The 18,899-nt window shown below is 34.1% G+C and overlaps 1 protein-coding gene across 17 annotated transcripts in view; it reads right to left on the bottom strand.

The window, feature by feature from the left end:
* Nucleotides 1-18,899, bottom strand: part of LOC122522000 (CUGBP Elav-like family member 1) — a 362,262-nt gene that overhangs the window by 11,832 nt on the left and 331,531 nt on the right. For all 17 annotated transcript variants that reach the window (XR_006304965.1, XR_006304966.1, XM_043642770.1 and 14 more), the window contains one exon: nucleotides 1,070-1,275. Coding sequence is in view for 15 of the 17 variants with exons in the window: in XM_043642770.1 (XP_043498705.1) it covers nucleotides 1,070-1,275 (206 nt within the window). In the remaining 2 variants the exon portion in view is untranslated. The remainder of the gene's footprint in view (nucleotides 1-1,069; nucleotides 1,276-18,899) is intronic.

The following is an 18,899-nucleotide window of genomic DNA, read 5'->3' as shown; positions in this document are numbered from 1 at the left end:
AGAAGTACGAATTAACATGTAGAGTTGGCATAATCTTTTATACCTGTCTAGAAGAGGTGAAATGGTAAAAAAAGGAACGAACGAGTCTACCGAATGACGTAGTCTCGTGTAATCAATCCAACCTAGTCGTAGAAGGCTCGGTAAAGAAGAAGAAAACTTGACACTAGGGAACAAAGAGAAAAGAAAAGCCGGAAAAGTCAGAGGACGGGCGCGAGTTTAGAATCGCAAAGGTGTCGACTGCTTCGAAGAAGATCTTTCCTCGTATTTTTTTCCGTAGCACGGTTTTGGTTACCCCGAGAGTTAAATCGGTATATCACTCTGTGAAGAAGAGAAAAGAGAGAGAGAGAGAGTGAGAGAGAGGTGACTAGCCAGGGAGGTTGTGTGCAAGTTGACTATGCGAGGACGTTCCTCTCCGAATGATAATGGCATCGAGCCAATGTCCGTCAAGCTTGCCGAATCGTTGTGAAAAGAATGAAACGAGCTGCTAAGTCTTAGAACCTTACCCACTTTATACTAACATAAGTTATCTACGTAACTTCTGTATGCTACCTTCCCCCACCCCACCGCCACCCCCCCACCAACGTTACATATATTTTCTTTCAATATTAACCGTATAGATTAAATTCTGTTTAAGCTCGTAAAATGGATCGTCTCGAATTTGCTGATTTGTTAAAGAACCACCAGAAGGAGGGGTGGGTGGGTGGTTGGAGGCCGGTCATAAAAATTGGAATATTTAGACGTTAGTCGTTTAATTTATAGGGAATTTACAAGGATTCTGGTATAATAAATCGTTCGACGTTAAATATTTACTCTAGTTCTTTTTTTGTTTTTTTTTTTTTCAACCGAAACACAGCTTATAGTATTTTGATGCTTGAAATACGATGTAGAAAGGAAATAAAGCAGTTGGGGTTGTTAGGTTGGTAGCAAGTTGGCTTGTTATTACCACGCTCGGATTCTCGTTAATTCTTTGAAAGACGTCAATTCGAGTGGAGGAGGGGGGGGCAAGAAAAAAAATATGATCAGGAGGGAGGAGAAGTTTAATAAGAAGAACAACAACCACTTCACTTACCTCCATCGTTTGCGAATGATGAAGGGCCTTAATGGCGTTGATAGCGTATTGTTTACTAGCGAAAGTAACGAAGGCACAGCCTTTACTTTGTCCGGAATTGTCTCGTAACACAGAACACTCCTCGATTGTTCCGTAAACGCTGAACATGGTTCTGACATCATTTTCCGTGTACTTTTTCGATAGCATGCCAACGAACAATTTGCGTTCTGAAACAAAAATATATATGTATGGTGGTGGTGTATAATCATTATTTAATATATAATATTTTAATCATCAAATATATTTTAATGTGCTATAATATTACATACATATATATATATCATTAATATAATATTTATATTATAATAATAATATATAATAATAATTAAAATAGGTGTCGCAGGGAGATTGGAAGGGTTAAAAAATCTTATTGAACTTTATTTAGATCTTGTTGAACGTTTCGTCCCTTTCATTGGGACTTCATCAGCAATATATAAATATATATGTAGGATGCGAGCACCTCCAAGCCAAACTTAAATAGGCATTCGTGAGAAGATTGGACGGTAGGCCCTGATAGCTCAATGGTTAAAGAGCAGTCGCCCGGAAAGCGGAAGGAAGATGATCCGGGTTCAAATCCCGGTCCTCCAGTCAGTCCTACGGCCCAATTTTTTCACGAATCCTACATATATATATATGTATATATATAATCGTAAAATCTTTTGTGTAAAAAGTATTAAAGTATATTTATCCATCTTGAAGATTATTTTCCCCTTTTTCTTTACTTCGCTTCTCGCCTTCGTAAGCGTTTACGCGTAATATGCCTGGTCAGCTATGGACCACTTGACGACGGCACTGAGCTGAGCTGAGGATGTATGAGAAGGAGGAGGAGGAGGTTGGGAGTAGGTAGACGGGGTTAGACCGGTCAATATTTGTTTAGAACCGGGAGAAAAGCTGTGCCTCGGGGAAAGCCGCTTATGTAAATTCACCCTCGCAGGGGTTGGGAAGGAGGAAGGGGTTCCCTATAGTGACGCAATGTACTCGACCGCGACTCTGAATATCTCTATCTGTTCGGCCCCGTGCATTTTCCATGGAACAGATGCACCACACCACTCTGCAAAGAACGTCTTCTCCCCGGTTGGGTTAAAATATCGCATCGCTCGTTGCGTTGCATTGCGATTTTACTGTCGCCAAAGTAATCGTCGCGGGGCTTCGTACTTTTTTTTCCTACCATTTCTTTTTCTTCATTTTTCCGTTTCGCGTTGAATATCGAAATTAGTCGGGGACGAGAGAAGAGAAAAAAATAATATTCGTTCGAGTGTTCAAGATTAAAGGTATTTTGTCGTGAGTATTTCGATTGGTCATGTGTGATGTTGCGTAATGTTTTTCGGATTAGACAAAATTTCGTTTTTTCCTCGAACTTGTAATATTTAATTCCTCGTTAGGATTCGACTAACTCACGAGGCATAGAACAGAAACAAGAAGAACAACGGCAAAAGTGGGTAGTGGCGTGCAGCATCATCGCGTGCTGCATCTATCGCAAAGGCGAAACCTGGGGGACTCGGTTTGAATATCCCAAGCTTAATCGGCTTCATTAATAAAGCCGACGAACATAATCGGCAACGTGAGTTCGGGCTTGCGTTGATCTGAAACCGCAGGTACGAGGGAAACTAGCAAACTCGTCCACGATTAACGGTTTTCCTAATTAATTTCGTAGCTAAGGGTAGAATGCTCGGTTGTTGATTACTCGTGGTTTGCATCGAGAGTACGATCGAATTTCATGGTTGCAACTGCGTGCAAGCGGCAAGAGCTATACTTTTGGAATATCCAAAGGATTTGGAAACTTTTCTTCGATCCCGGTGGTGCTGTTTTTCCTGCTCTGGGGTTTTTCATAGAAAAAAAATGCCATTGCTTTTGTATCCCATCCCTAATTCTTACCCTCCACTTCTTCTTTTCCTTTCTTTTCTTTTCTCCCCTCCCCTGTCGTGCCCTCCTCTCTCGGGCTGATCATTTTCCTTCGTTTACCCTCTTTCGTTCGTTCGTTCGTTCATTCGACGCTTTTGCCTTTAGCTTACGGCGAAATTGCGGCTTTTACGGAATGTTTATTAAATGCTGAAGCCGTTCGATTTTCCTCTCTTTCTCACTCTTCCTTTCTTGCTTTCTTTCTTTCTTCCTCCTCTTTCCTCCTTCGTATTCCTTTCAACAGAAATTTTCCATCCATCTTGAAAGGAGAAGCCGCGCGTCCCCTTTTAGAAACTGATAATCGATTTTGATACTAAAGAACCAGTTGCCGCGGTTTCCGTTAACGTAGATATCATTTTATTAACTTCAGTAAAAAGCTTAAATATCGAAGACCGATTAAAAGTGTACAATTTATTTTCATTTATTCGTATATATATATATAATATATAATTAATAATAATATACAATATACATATATATATTGTATTAATTTATATAATAATAATAATTGTATAATTATATATATATATATTGTATATTATTATTAATTATAAATTAATTATATAATATCAAATTAATTATATATATATATAATTAATATATAATATATATACAATATATATAATTACAAATATATATATATATAATAATTACAATTTGAATGAAATAAATTTATATATTTTTTTATAACCGAACAACGACGTGGAAAATTTTATTTGATTTTGTTTACAAAGAATACAACAATATTGTTTCGTGTAATTAATTTCGATCGTTCTTTCATTTATTCGTATATATATATATTAATTTATAATTAATAATAATATACAATATATATATTGTATTAATTTATATAATAATAATAATTGTAATTAATATATATATTGTATATTATTATTAATTATAATTAATTATATAATATTAAATTAATTATATATATAATTAATATATAATATATATACAATATATATATTACAAATATATATATAATATTACAATTTGAATGAAATAATTTATATTTTTTATAACCGAACACCGAACAACGACGTGGAGAATTTTATTTGATTTTGTATACAAAGAATACAACAATATTGTTTCGTGTAATTAATTTCGATCGTTCTTTCTCATTTATTCATATATATATATAATTAATTTATAATTAATAATAATATACAATATATATATTGTATTAATTTATATAATAATAATAATTGTATAATTATATATATATATATTGTATATTATTATTAATTATAAATTAATTATATAATATTAAATTAATTATATATATATATAATAATTAATAATATATACACAATATATATATAATTACAAATATATATATAATAATTACAATTTGAATGAAATAAATTTATACATTTTTTTATAACCGAACACCGAACAACGACGTGGAGAATTTTATTTGATTTTGTTTACAAAGAATACAACAATATTGTTTCGTGTAATTAATTTCGATCGTTCGAAAAGCCCCCCCACCACCCCTTTTAGTTTCTGCAGTTACCGTGTGTATCCTAGCTATACGATTATTTCGCTAATTAATTAGCAACTCATTCACTCTCTCTCTCTCTCTCTCTCCTTATGGGAATAAAAACAGAGAGAGAGAGAGGAAAAAGAGGTTTAAACTTTTAAGCGAAGTGCTTTACGCAAGAATCGATCCTCTTAGTCTCGGGTGCACAACGATTGCATTCTTATTCTTTTTTGTATTTTGTTTTTGTTTTTTGTTTTTTGTTTTTCCTTTCCCTTTTATTTTCTCTTTTTATTCTTTTTATTCGTTTTTTAACTGTTTTATTTTTCATGGAAGATGCGCATCGAGGAAGGAAGGAAAGAACGAACGAGACGGCGCGAATGAACCGGTGCTTTTACGAGTCAGAAAAAAAGAGCAGTGCGAGATTAGGTTCGTGCATGCAAATGCGAGAACGAAGAGAGAGAGAGAGAGAGAGAGAGAGAGAGAAGGAGAAAAAGGGATACGAAGAGAGGAGGAAGGTGGAATTTCATTGGAAGGCGTTCGATGCACTTTTCTAACGCAAAGGATACCTCCCTTTGATATCCACACAAACCCTCCTCCCCCCACCCTTCCACCTCCACTTTTCTTCTCCTCCTTCCCCTTCTCTTTTCCTATGAAACCTCGGGGCTTTTGCATATTTCTTCTTTAAACTATACGAAACTTAGAGTTTCTCGTTTTAGACAGACGTACTTACGTTAGATGCACTTACATGCATATGCATTATTGTCTTACGCCAATTTTTCTACCGTTTCTTATGCATTTTATTTTTTTCTTCTTTTTATTCTTTTTTTTTTTCTTTTTTATCGGAATATTTTACATTTAAGTATCGCTTACGCCGAGCATTTTCCCTCGATTTTTTCCCGAGAAAGCGATTTTTCAACAGCCCCATCTTATTGCAAGATTTTTAATGAATATTAACGAAGGTTGTTGTTGGCTCTGATGGGGTATAATTCATTAAGAAAAATGTAATTACATTAAATCGTAATCTATTATCTAACGAATTGAATCTACATTGTTTTTTTTTTTTTTTTTGGAAAGTACTTTAGTTTTTTGCAATGATGTAAATGATATAAATAAAAGGAAAAAAAAATATTTGTCGTATTTAAAATGCAAGAAAGTGTCAAACGTGATTATCATCGACGATTGATTTTCTTCAATTCGATTAATCGATTATTATTTTTCTAGCGTATCTACGACGAGTGAGAAGTAAAATTGAGAGAGAGGGGGGGGGGAAATAGGTCACACGTTTTAAAATAATCGAATTTAATTCTATTAATTAGACTCATTAAATCTTCCTAACGTGTCACGAAATAATCGAATTATAATTGATGATCTCGAAAGAAAAAAAAAGAAAAGAAAGATAAGAGGAACCATTGAAGAAGAAGAATAAGAAGAAGAAATAATTGCCGGTTAATAAAGATCATCTCGTGGTTCTCAATGGTGAGAAAGATCGAGGTCAGGAAATTGTCAGAACTTTTCGCTAATATTAAGGAAGATTAGATTTACATCAGTCCTTGTTTCGTATTCATCTGGTTGGTACGGTAGATCTGCTGATGCTGGTGTTACTGCTGCTGGTACTGGTACTGGTACTAGTGGTGGTGGTGGTGGTGGTGCTGTTAAGAGAGGGAATATTCTTGCTCTCTTAACCACTTCCTAGAATCGCGCGACGGTCCTGCTTGAGAATGGAAATTAACCTTGTTAATTCAATTCCTAGCGTGACTACGTTCAACCTTAACTGAATTTTGGATACAGCCACCACCACCTCAAGTATTTCACGGTAGAAGCTTTGTTATATTTTAGAGTACACCCCCACTCCCCCGTCCCCCCAACCCCAACCCCGTTGTCGTACCTGAGCACTCTCTCTCTCTCTTGCACCTCGTAGCACGTTTTAATATTCTTGTATATCGCATTTAATCGTTCCACTTTATTTCATTTCTTTATTTATTTATTTATATTTAATTTCGGTCTCTTTTATTTTCTAGTTATTTCTAGTTATTTTCTACGGATAAAATATTCCCTTTTTAGTTTTCTTTAACTAGCTAGTTGACTCGCGATTAAAAATGTGAAACTTTTGTCCGACGAGTAATGAAAGAAGTTTAGCAGGAGGAGGAGGAGGAGGAGGAGGGGGAGGAGGTAACGACGATATCCTACATTTTTGGGGAAAAATAATAAAATTTCGTGGAAAAAATACGTCAGAGGTAAAGAATGAAAGAACGAAACGGGGGTGTGGGTGGGTGGGGGGACGAGGACAACGACGACGAGGAGCGTAATTTTTGAACTTTTTTTTTATTCATCGTTGGAAGGGGAGCAATGGGCAATATGCGCGTTTACGCTTACAAATCTTAAACCGGGCTTTATAATTTACTTCTACTTCTTCTTCTTCTTCGTAGCAACGAAACCTGTATGTGTATTTGAGTGTGTATTTGTGTGTGTGCGTGTGTGTGTGCACGGTGGAAAGAAATTCATGTCGAGTGGGTTTGCCAAGAGCGAGGGTGAAACGAGCCATTAGCGGGACGATTGTATAATAAACCTCGCGCTAGAACAGTATTTTTAGGCTCGGTCGATGCGCGCGGTTATTCTCTTTTCTCGTCTTCCTATTACTCTCTCTCTCTTTCTCTTTCTTTCTCTTTCTCTTTCCCTCTGTTTCACCTTTCGGGAAAATTGTGACGATGTAATTAGATTTTATATGCAAGTGGGTAGGTAATTCGGCTATCGGTGTTCAAGTATAAATAATTTTACGAATTTAATGACTCCGAACTCACGGACAGATAGATCGTTTCGTACTCTTTCGTGATCCTCCTCCTTGGTGAAAATGATTAATTCGTGTTCCCTCTTAACCCAAGAAATAGAAGAAGAAGAAGAAGAAGATTAATGAAATAATCGGGGTACCATTATTTCAAATTTTATTTTCAATTTGGCGTAGATCTAAAAATATTCGAAGAGACACCCATACGAGGAATGATAATAAAATCGAATGGAATTGTGTGGTGAAGTTGAGTGCAAAGTGAGAGGTAGTGGTGGTGGTGGTGGTGGTGGGGAGGGTGGTGGTACGGTATGCAAGCGAGTCAGTCACAAGTTACTGTCATATCCGAATAGGGATATGAATGCGTCTTATGATTAGTATGTTTGCCACGGAATGCACAGGAAGTGACGTCAGAAGTCAAGACCGATTTATAGTTAGTCGGAAATACCGATTGGCCGAAACGTTCTCTCTCTCCCCCCCCCCATCCCCCTTCCCCCTTCCCCCATCACTGACAACGAATATTATTTGTACGTAAGTGTACTTATCTCCTTTTATTTTTCTTCATAACTTTCCTCATTCTTCTTCGTCATTTCGAATAGGTTTGTAAAAAAAAAAAACTTTCTAAATAACTTTTCCCCTTCTTCGTTATTTCGAATAGGTTTATAATAAAAAAAAAAAATAACCATTTCTAAATAAGTTTTTCCTCTTCTTCGTCATTACGTACGATGATACGTTTATAAGATCAATGAATTTTCATTTAATTAAGTAATAAAAAAAAAATATATATATATATATATATGTGATCGATGGAAATGTGAAAAATATACGCGTGCGGTTAATAATCGTTGACGTTGGTTGCGTGTTTAGAATCCCAACATAGTTTATTTTCCTATTATTTACTTTCATTATTATGATCATAGAGAAGACTACATAATAAATGCATTTACACATCACGCGACATAGATATTCCAATTAGAAAAAATAAAAAAGAAAAAAAAAAGAATAAAAAACAAGCTGACTTGACAAAGGCGTGCATCCTGCGGTTTACGCACGCTATTTTCTCTATGACATAGACGATAGTCACCTCCTATCTAGTGAGACTACGTGTAGGTTGGTTGGTTGTTGGTAAACGTGACGAACGAACAACGATGCGTCGTCGTGAGGAAAATGAATAAAATCAAAGGAAGCGAAGATCTTGCAGGTTGAGGAGGAGGAGGAGGAGGAGGAGGTGGTGGTGGGTGTCAAGATTTACGTGGCTGTACCATTGATTGATATTCGCCGTGTGAGATAAAATTAAAAAAGGAGAAGAACAAAAAAATGAATGAATGAATGAATGAATGAATGAATGAACGAAGGAAAACAACAAAAAATCTCTCATACTCATATAATCGTAGATAATAAAAATAATTACTAAAATAATTACTAAATAATTACTAAAATAATTGATTACTAATTAATAAAATTATAATATAAATAATTAGTGTTCAATTTTTATTAGATATTCGATAATCGATTTGGAACGAATTATCTTGAATTTCATATATCTTATGATTCAATAAATTATTTTTCAAAAAAGAAAAAAAAAAGAAAAAAAAGACCTTTCCAACAATCGTAGCTTTCTTCTCTATTTTCTATTTTATTTTTCTCTCTCTCGAAACGGTGATAATTACTAAAATAATTAATTATTAAAATAATTAAAAAATAATTACTTACTAAAAATAATTAATTACTAAAATAATTAATAAAATTATAATATAATAATAATTAGTGTTGAATTTTTATTAGATATTCGATAATCGATTTAGAAAGAATTATCTTGGAATTTATTATAATATATTTTATGATTCAATAAATTATTTTTCAAAAAAAAAAAAAAATACAGAAGAAAAAAAAGACTTTTCCAACAATCGTCGTAGCTTTTCTTCTCTATTTTCTATTTTATTTCTCTCTCTCTCTAAACGGTGATAATTACTAAAATAATTAATACTAAAATAAATAAAAAATAATTAATAAATTAATTAATAATAATATATAATATAATATAATAATAATTAGTGTTGAATTTTTATTAAATATTCGAGAATCTATTTGGAACGAATTATCTTAAATTTCATATATCTTATGATTCAATAAATTATTTTTCAAAAACAAAAAAAAAAATACAGAAAAAAAAAGACCTTTCCAACAATCGTAGCTTTCCTTTTTTATTTTTCTATTTTACTTTTCTCTCTCTCTCTCGAAACGGTGGTACCTTACTCGCGGTAGCTATAAATGGCCTCGTAAATTTCCAACGTAGAATCGTCGGCGTTTCTCCAAAGGTTATGAATGTTGTCTCATTTGGGGGAGGAGGAGGAGGGTTGGGAGGGACAGGAGAGGGGATCAAGAACGGGGCACAGGAGAAAGGAGTCGATGATATCGTCTATCCTTTTCTCTCCAATCCTCGTCGAACTACGAAGACCCATAAGCGGGCTACATTAATCGAACATTTGTATGGGATCCGGTGCCTCGAGTTCCTTCCGGTTGCTGCTGCTGCTGTTGCTGGTGCTGGTGCTGTTGGATGTCGGTAGAAGCAGCAGCAACCTCCATAGTTATTTATTTTCTCTCTCTCTCTCTCTCGGATTCTCTTTTTATTTCCTTTTTCTTTTTTCTACTCGTTCGAGAAGGGAATTCTTCTGGTACAGCATCGAACTGGCACGAGAGTAGCCGTCGTTTCTTCTTCCACTTGGAATTCTTTTTCTCACCTTAGACTAACTCATTCTTTTTTTCCTTTCATTCTTTCTTTACCTGCAAAGCAAGGTTCTCCTATTCTTTCCTCAAGCATTCTCACGAGACGAAACGACGGGACGTTACTTGCATGCCAAATCGAGGCTATTTTCAAGGATATTCTGACCAAGAACGTTGCTAGTATCATCGAAGTAAAGAAAACGTATATATATATAAATAGATGAGTATATCTATATACAGTATCCTTTTGAAATACGATTTTCTTTTTCGCAATGAGAAGAAAGAGAGAGAGAGAGAGAGAGACCCATCAGTGATTTGCATTCGTGTCTGTTGCTTAACGAGATAAGCTTCCTCGGTGTTACTGCTTTTGCTGCTGTTACAAGCTCTCCTATCGTCATGGTTTTTCCAAAGGAAGCTTTCATCGTCAAAGGGAAGATAGAAGTCTGGATTTTGTAGTAAGATTAATCGTTACGTCGGACGGGGTCCTATTTTATGCGTCTTCTCAAAGCCAAACGAGAGCAACTTGCAACAGCAAAAGCAGCAGTGGAAGCAGTAGTTGGGTGTTGCTGTTTCCTCGAAGGACAAGATATGCTTCTTGTTGAGTTTCAAGATCGTGGGGATAGAAAGAGATCGAGTTAAGAATACGAAAGAGAAAGATATAGTAATAAAGAAAGAAAGAAAGAGAGAGAGATATATGGACAGATAGACAATCTCGTGCAAAGTCCTCCTCCTCCTCGCGCATAGTCACATTCGTAACTTATTTCATATGCAAAATGACGTTTTATCAAAGTATACCGTCTCGTATGCATGTATGTCAGTATTATACATGTTATTTCACGAAAAAGAAGAAGAAGAAAAAGTACTAGTATATCGCTTTAAATTTCAATATTTCGTTCTACGTACGTATACGTGGCTTGATGTAATATCCACAAGTCAGATAAGTAGTATTCTTCATCTCACGATGATAACTAAAAAAACCACGCACAATGCGTTTTCTTTCTCTCACTTATTTAAAAAACGATCGAATTATTAATTGTACTTCAAATTTACTACGATCGATCTAATTATCTCGACAAAATTTTCTTTTCATTCGTACGTTAATAAAATAAAAATAAAGTATCAAATAATATCGATGAGAAAAAAAAAAAAAAGAAAAGAAAACGGAACGCGAGTTCCGAAGTTTATTCCTCGTACTAAATAGGTAAACTATTTTCTTTAGAATTCTCGTTATTTTATTGGAGAAAAACGACTTGCACGTTAAACGTCGACGACTATGACCGACTGTTGTTTGCCTCGATATCTACTCGTTATCTTATCTGTAAATGCTTGCTTGCTTGCTTGCTTGCTTGCTTTATGGAGACTTGAAGAAAATTGAGAATGGAACGATTGGCCGAGCATGAGTCATGGATGTGGCGAGTTAGGTAAACGTCATTTTACCTTGAAAAACATGACGGACGTTTCATTATCATTTACTATCATTATTATTATTATTATTATTATTAATATTATCAGTTATTTTTACCTTACAATTATTTAAGAACGTTCCTATGATACGAGAGGAGAAATTATTCGTGCTTTAGTAGAGAGAACTCGAGGAGACCTTTCAAAGGGCTGGGAGCTTTGAATTTATATAGATGTACTTGAACACACACACACATATATATATATATATATTATATATATATATATATATAATCACAGTCGTCATTTAGTAGAGCTACGATAATCTGGCAATTACACAACGCTCGCTCGAACCCACCACAATCGTTGCCGTGTAATGGAAGCGAGGTACATTGATGTGCTTCGGAATTACGAATAGAGAGAGAGAGAGTGAGAGAGTGAGAGTGAGAGAGTACCGAAAGCTATTGTATTTCGCAAGGAGAGTTCCGTTCATCCATCGGTTCCATCGGTTCCGTCCATTCCGTTCTTCCTTCCTTGCTTGCTTGCTTGCTTGCTTGCTTGTATGCTTGCTTGCTCGATAGCAAAACGTGGCGTCTGCCGTTTTGTTGCTGTATTGGTCAGAATTGTATACGCGTTTCGATCGCGTGTTTACGTGTCCACCATGTCGGCTCTAGTTATCGATCCAAACCGGGATTACGCTTCGTCGGCTAATGTCAACTATCGGAATTCTAAGCTTATTCGGAGGATGACGCTTTAGCTAGCCAGCTAGTTGGATAGATCATAGATATTATATGTATAGACACGTATCTAAATTACTAGTACAAATTATTTTATTGGGGACACACCTATTTTTTTCAATATTTTTCTTTACAATTTAAAACGAATTAATATATGTGACGTGGTTTTTGTTATCGCGATTAGAAATGATTTTATAATCGATCGGGATTTATTATTAGAACAATTTTTCTGACGGATAAATGAATGAACATTTGTAGCGTACTTTGATGAAATATTTCAATTTTTTAACTTTGTAAACTAGCTAGTTGGCTAGATCATAGATATTATATGTATAGACACGTATCTAAATTACTAGTACAAATTATTTTGTTGGGGACACACCTATTTTTTTCAATATTTTCTTTACAATTTAAAACGAATTAATATATGTGACGTGGTTTTTGTTATCGTAATATATAATAAATAAAATAATAATAACAATTTTTCTGACGGATAAACGAATGGACATTTATAGCGTGATTTGATGAAATATTTCAATTTTTTAACTTTGTAAACTAGCTAGATGGATAGATCATAGATATTATATGTATAGACACGTATCTAAATTACTAAAACAAATTATTATTTCATCGGGGACATATCTATTTTTTTAATATTTTTCTTTACAATTTAAAACGAATTAATATATGTGACGTGGTTTTTGTTATCGTAATATATAATAAATAAAATAATAATAAAAATTTTTCTGACGGATAAATGAATGATAATTTATAGCATACTTTGATGAAATATTTCAATTTTTTAACTTTGTAAACTAGCTAGTTGGATAGATCATAGATATTGTACGTATAGACACGTATCTAAATTACTAATACAAATTATTATTTTGTCGGGGACACACCTATTTTTTTCAATATTTTTCTTTACAATTTAAAACGAATTAATATATGTGACGTGGTTTTTGTTATCGTAATATATAATAAATAAAATAATAATAAAAATTTTTCTGACGGATAAACGAATGATAATTTATAGCATACTTTGATGAAATATTTCAATTTTTTAACTTTGTAAACTAGCTAGTTGGCTAGATCATAGATATTATATGTATAGACACGTATCTAAATTACTAAAACAAATTATTATTTCATCGGGGACACACCTATTTTTTTCAATATTTTTCTTTACAATTTAAAACGAATTAATATTTGATGTGGTTTTGAAATAATTTTATAATCGATCGGGATTTATTATTAGAAAAATTTTTCTGACGGATAAATGAATGAACATTATAGCATACTTTGATGAAATATTTCAATTTTTTAACTTTGTAAACTAGCTAGTTGGCTAGATCATAGATATTGTACGTATACACACGCACCTAAATTACTAAAACAAATTATTATTTCATCGGGGACACACCTATTTTTTTCAATATTTTTCTTTACAATTTAAAACGAATTAATATTTGATGTGGTTTTGAAATAATTTTATAATCGATTGGGATTTATTATTAGAAAAATTTTTCTGACGGATAAACGAATGAACATTTATAGTGTGATTTGATGAAATATTTCAATTTTTTAACTTTGTAAACTAGCTAGTTGGATAGATCATAGATATTGTATGTATAGACACGTATCTAAATTACTAAAACAAATTATTATTTCATCGGGGACATATCTATTTTTTTAATATTTTTCTTTACAATTTAAAACGAATTAATATTTGATGTGGTTTTGAAATAATTTTATTATCGATCGGGATTTATTATTAGAAAAATTTTTCTGACGGATAAATGAATGAACATTTACAGCGTGCTTTAATGAAATATTTCAATTTTTTTACTATTTTTCTTTACAATTTAAAACGAATTAATATATATGGTTTTGAAATGATTTTATAATCGATCGAGATTTATTAGAAAAATTTTCCTGACGGATAAACGAATGAAAACTTACAACGTGCTTTGATAAAATATTTCAATTTTTTAACTTTGTCGAAATAGCTTTGCCTTTTGCATTTCAGTGTTGACAGAACACTTATTCCAGACCCATTTACTCAAACATTTAAAGTAACGTGGAAAATTATAATAAAATCATAATTAACATATCATACGATAGTTTAGATCTAAGAATTTGTCGAATGAATATAAGTAATTTAAAAAATGTACTCAAACATTTAAAGTAACGTGGAAAATTATAATAAAATCATAATTAACACGTCATACGATAATTTTAATCTAAGAATGAATATAAATAATTTAACGGGAAAAATGAGTGACAAAAGTTTTTAGTAAGAGTAAAATATCATGTTTTAATTAAAAAGAAAAAAAAAAGAATAAAAAAAAAACCTCGAGTTAGGTACCATATCATAGAGAGAACAATGTCGGTTGCAGTTAGAAGCTAGCAACGGGACGAGTGTACATACATAGGTGCAGCTTAGCGGGTTGGGTAAGTAGGTTGCCACAGGTAGCTCGTTCCTTATGCGTGTGTATTGGTTAGTATAGGTATATAACGCGTGTGTTGCATATAAAGATACAAAGAAAAGTACGAACGTTGTATCGGTGAGATCGTAAACGTATACAATAGTAGTAGGTAGTAGAAGTAGTAATAGTAATAATAGTAGTAGTAGTAGTAGTAAGGAGTATGTAATAGGGAAGAGACAGCTCTTGCACAACCGATGGTCACTGAGTTTTCTACGAACGCTTCGACGATGTACAAACAGATAGACAGAGAAGAAGACTTTGACTATCTCTCTCTCTCTCTCTCTCTTTCAACTTGGTTCCAATTTACTCGATGTCTTCGAATGGAGCCCATTTCCTTGATGCTTTGTGGAAAAGCTTTCCTTTAACGGAAGAAGGAAGGGTCAAAGAGCTCTCTTGTAAATGCTACTCTCGTTCGTTCGTCCCTTGTTCCTCAAAATGAATGTCCTCATCTTAGTTGTCTCTTGGTCGTACTAGCTAGACCACTGCAGCACACCAACCTCACTTCTGGTACTTCAATATACCTCAGAAGAATGTCTTCTTCTTATTCTCTTTTCTAGAGAATTAACTAGGTCAAGAGCTACCTGCCATTAGATGCGTTAGTTATGCTTTGTAATTATTCTGTAACTAAGCTAAACGTCTAACGTCAGACGATGTAAAACACAACAGAGAGGAAAAAAAGACTACTGGACGAGAACCGACTCGTTTCGAGTGTACGAAACTTATTCTTTACCACTCCTTTTATGCGATTATTATTATTATTATTATTATTATTATTATATTTTTTGTCTGTAATTATATATACGCGTATAGTTCGAAATATATTAGGCTATTTAACGATGAATTTTTACGAAATATCTAAATTATTTTTAATAGTTCGAATATATTATATATATATGTGTGTGTGTGTATGTGTGTGTGTGTGTGCGTGTTTACTTTTTAACGATGTATTTTAAAAGTAATAAAATAGATGACATCGGTGGTTTCTATCTATTTCGAGGTGTCGTTTAAAATATGCGCTTAAAATTCCAAGGATAACTTTCAATATTGCGTTTGCAAAGGTGCAGTAAGTAAATGGACACACACACAAAAATATATATACTGTTTTCTAAGTCGTCGAGATAAAGTAAATGGTCAAAATGTCGTCTAAGAGAGGAAGGAAACACCATGACTAGCGTATTCCTTACTCGTCTGCCCGAATAGAACGCGACATGGGTTATACGTTCTTACGTGTATGTAAGTAAAGTACAGTCATGTGTATATATATATATAAGGTAGCATTTCGAAGAGAAAAGGGTGAAAAGGTCAGCCATCTCAGAAGGTTCGACCGGTTAGTAGTCTTTCGAGTAGGATCGTTTCGTTTCGCGTTATTCGTTATTCTTCGTATGTAACCATAAGAGAAAGACAAAAATCGTGTTTTAACCATCGAAAAAGTGAGAGAAAAGAAGACACGCATTCGTGATGCAACGACCAAACGTGAACTCACTTTTACAGGTAGTTCGGTTCTCCGATTTGTCTGCTTTTTGAAATTCAACGGGTTTCCTAGCAGGATCGTTTATGTTCTCCGATTCTTTACGAAACATTCTTTCCTTCTGACACATATACATACATACGCATTAAATTATGTAGGGATTGTTCGAATAATTCAAACAGATTAATTATTTCTAATGTATACGTTAAATTTTTCTATAAATTTCGATATATAATAATATATATATAATAATGATAATAATAATTATCGTCGAATCTCGAAATTAAAAATGATCGGTTATTAATTTATTATTATTATTTATATATTTATATAATATATTATTTATATATTATTATATATATATATGTAGGATGCGAGAGTCTTCAAGCCAAACTTAAATAGGCATTCGTGAGTAGATTGGACAGTGGGCCCTGGATAGCTTAATGGTTAAAGTGCAGGCGCCCGGAGGGGGAAAGCGGAAGATTCCGGGTTCGAATCCCGGTGCAGTCAAATCTTTTTCACGAATCCTACATATATATTATAATATTATAAAATATAATAATTATATATATTATTTTATTATTATAATCATCATTTTTAAAATTTACGTTACGTAACATTGAAGTTCGATAGAAACAAAAAAGAGAGAGAAAGAAAGAAGGATTGATATGAAAAAAAAAAAGGAAGGAAGAGTAAGAGAAATAGAAAAGCAAGCCAAGCCAGATGGAATAATTTCATTCTCCACGGAGAATCAATTTGTCCGTATATATCACACGAACGTATATCCGTGCTCTCGTGTGCTGCCGGCCTTCTGTCAGATCGTATTTACGTTAGCACGGTGCAACTGCAGCAACAGTAACAGCAACAGCAATATTGCGCAACCATTTCGCGGGGCATTGCATCGCACGATGAAAACAACCACGGCGGCGTCTCTCGGTTAGGTGTGCAGCAGCAGCAGCAGCGCAATGTTCAAGGATAACCTGCTGCACAAAGTTATGTTGAAAGGACGATGCAGCGGGAAGCCATTATACCGGCTGTGAAATTCTATACCTGTTCGGATACTAGTATATAATCGAAAGGGGAGGAGGAGGAGGGAGGAGGAGGAGAAGGTGGTGTGGTGGTGGACGTCCTAGAACGTTCGATCTCTCGAGCATCATATGATGAAATTAATGCGTTTAGGTTGTTTTTCTTTGTATATATATTACAGACCAGTTCAAAAATTCGTGAGCATTAACAACTATTTACAAATTTAGCAAAAATGTGCACGAACACCACTGACCTAAATAATATTTGTCATTTTTACGAGCTACATCTTTTCCCCCCTTTTTCTTCTATCAGATATCCATTTAATTATCTTTCACAATAATCGAAGAAACAACGGAATAAAAACGAATAGAAATTTCTTGAATTATGTGAATTTTTGTTTGTATGCGCTCGAGCAAGCATGATGTTGAGAATGTACGATCTGTCGTCGTTCGTGAGCTTTCTGAAAATCGTTCTCGTTCGCGTTCTACACATTGAACGTAACCAACGTCGACGCAATGTCCGACATAGTTTGTTATCCTACGAGAGAGAGAGAAAGAGAGAGATTGTGGAGAGTGAGTGCAGATCCCTCAAATTCACGGTATATTCGCTTGACCATGGCCGTGAAGTCGGATCTGGCCGAGTTGAATGTTCGAAATGTCTAGCGTTTGTTAAATGGGTCGATTAAATGGCCCCGAGTCATGACACATACACGTAAACGTAATAATATGTATTAACGATTTAATATGTTTGAAGTAGACGTAACTCATTTTTCTCTGACGTCATCGTATTCAGTTAAGTTAAAGTTCTATCAATTAGCGATGAGAATGAGGTTAGTTGAAATAATAAAGAGAGAGAAAAAAAGAAAAAAAAAAAGGGGGAATAATCCAAGCGTTAAAAACGTGAGACGTTTAAACGCGAACATTTCGTGTTTTGTTTTGTACGGTTTGATTTATTTTTTTTTTTCTTTTAATTGAAAGTATACGCGTTATCCGTGTTCACGTATCGTATCGAGCACAAATTTATCATTAAATTTTGAAGAATCGATAGGTTGTTTTGATATAATTCCGTGACTGGCTGATTTTGTCGTATTATACAATGTTCGTGTGATAAAGTGCAAATGGGTGTTGTTTTGTTGGGCGCGGTAAAAAAAGAGAGAAACACCATCGAGGAAGGTCGAGCAAAAGTGAACTCGTCACGGTCGAGCTGAGCCACGACTTCATTCACTCCTATTTCTATCTCTTCCTCCTCCTCCTCCTCCTCCTCCTCCTCGTCCTCATCATCCTCATCCTCATCCTCCTTTTACTTCTCTTCTTCCTCTCTCATAAGAAAGGCCTTCATTGATGAAATTCTAGTATCGAGCGGGGTAAAAGGAAGAAAATGATCGATGATGGCGGAGGTGGGGGAAGGGGAAAATCTAACGAAGCGAAATTATCCTCGAGTTTCATTTCAATTAATAATCGCGGATGTTCATGCAGAAATTTCTTTGGTCACGAAAAAAACATCAATCACAATCATAGTTTTCGTCTATTGTAATTACATTTTTTTTTTTTTTTTTTTTCTTCTTCGAGGAAAGAACTGTGCAGCAATGTGCATCCAACATACGTTCGATACGTAACATCGGGGAAAACATGTCGGACGATAATAATTTATTGATCATGGTTTGTAAAAGAAGAGTTAAAGACCAGGGGGAAGAGTGGTATCGTTTCGTGGAAAAAAAAATAAAAAGAATAAAAAAAAAAAAAGGTTCGAGAGAGATAATTATTAGTTAACTATAGAATCTAT

The sequence above is a fragment of the Polistes fuscatus genome, unplaced genomic scaffold (assembly GCF_010416935.1).
Source record: "Polistes fuscatus isolate 324 unplaced genomic scaffold, CU_Pfus_HIC Scaffold5, whole genome shotgun sequence".
Classification (NCBI taxonomy): domain Eukaryota; kingdom Metazoa; phylum Arthropoda; class Insecta; order Hymenoptera; family Vespidae; genus Polistes; species Polistes fuscatus.
The sequence above is the reverse complement of the archived record's forward strand: the minus strand, read 5'-3'. Positions and strand labels throughout refer to the sequence as shown.